General features: G+C 70.8%; 1 protein-coding gene across 1 annotated transcript in view; it reads right to left on the bottom strand.

The window, feature by feature from the left end:
• Positions 1 to 361, bottom strand: part of KLF10 (Kruppel like factor 10) — a 6,826-nt gene extending 6,465 nt beyond the window's left edge. Inside the window, exon 1 of the mRNA XM_008055634.1 lies at positions 272 to 361. Within this exon, the coding sequence (XP_008053825.1) occupies positions 272 to 307 (36 nt within the window). The 5' untranslated portion in view covers positions 308 to 361. The remainder of the gene's footprint in view (positions 1 to 271) is intronic.
• Positions 362 to 367: the final 6 nt, after the last annotated feature.

Below are 367 nucleotides of genomic sequence, written 5' to 3' on the forward strand. Positions count from 1 at the left end.
CGCGCCTCCAGTCGCCCTGGTCTTCCCCTCCTCGGCGCACCTAGCGCAAGACCCCTCTCCCCGCCTCCAGGTCCCAGTCCGCCTTCTAGGACCCCTCCCCAGCACACACGCCCTCGCCAGTGCTCACAGATTGCAGGCAGGCAGCCCCTTCCTTCCCGCCGACTTCGCTGCAGCCAGGCGTGGCTGATGTCAGGGGCCCGGGGTTCGCGTCCCCGCCGGCCCCCGGACACGAGGAGGCAGGGAAGGACGGGGACATCCCCAAGTGACTTACCGCAGTCTGCTGGAGAGAGGCCCCGAAGTTGAGCATGGCTGGCGGCCTGGACGCCGGCGGCGAGCTGACGGGCTGCTGGCTGCCTGGCCGCAGACG

This window comes from Carlito syrichta, unplaced genomic scaffold (genome assembly GCF_000164805.1).
Source record: "Carlito syrichta isolate Samal-C Ts95f unplaced genomic scaffold, Tarsius_syrichta-2.0.1 Scaffold301901, whole genome shotgun sequence".
Taxonomy (NCBI): Eukaryota; Metazoa; Chordata; class Mammalia; order Primates; family Tarsiidae; genus Carlito; species Carlito syrichta.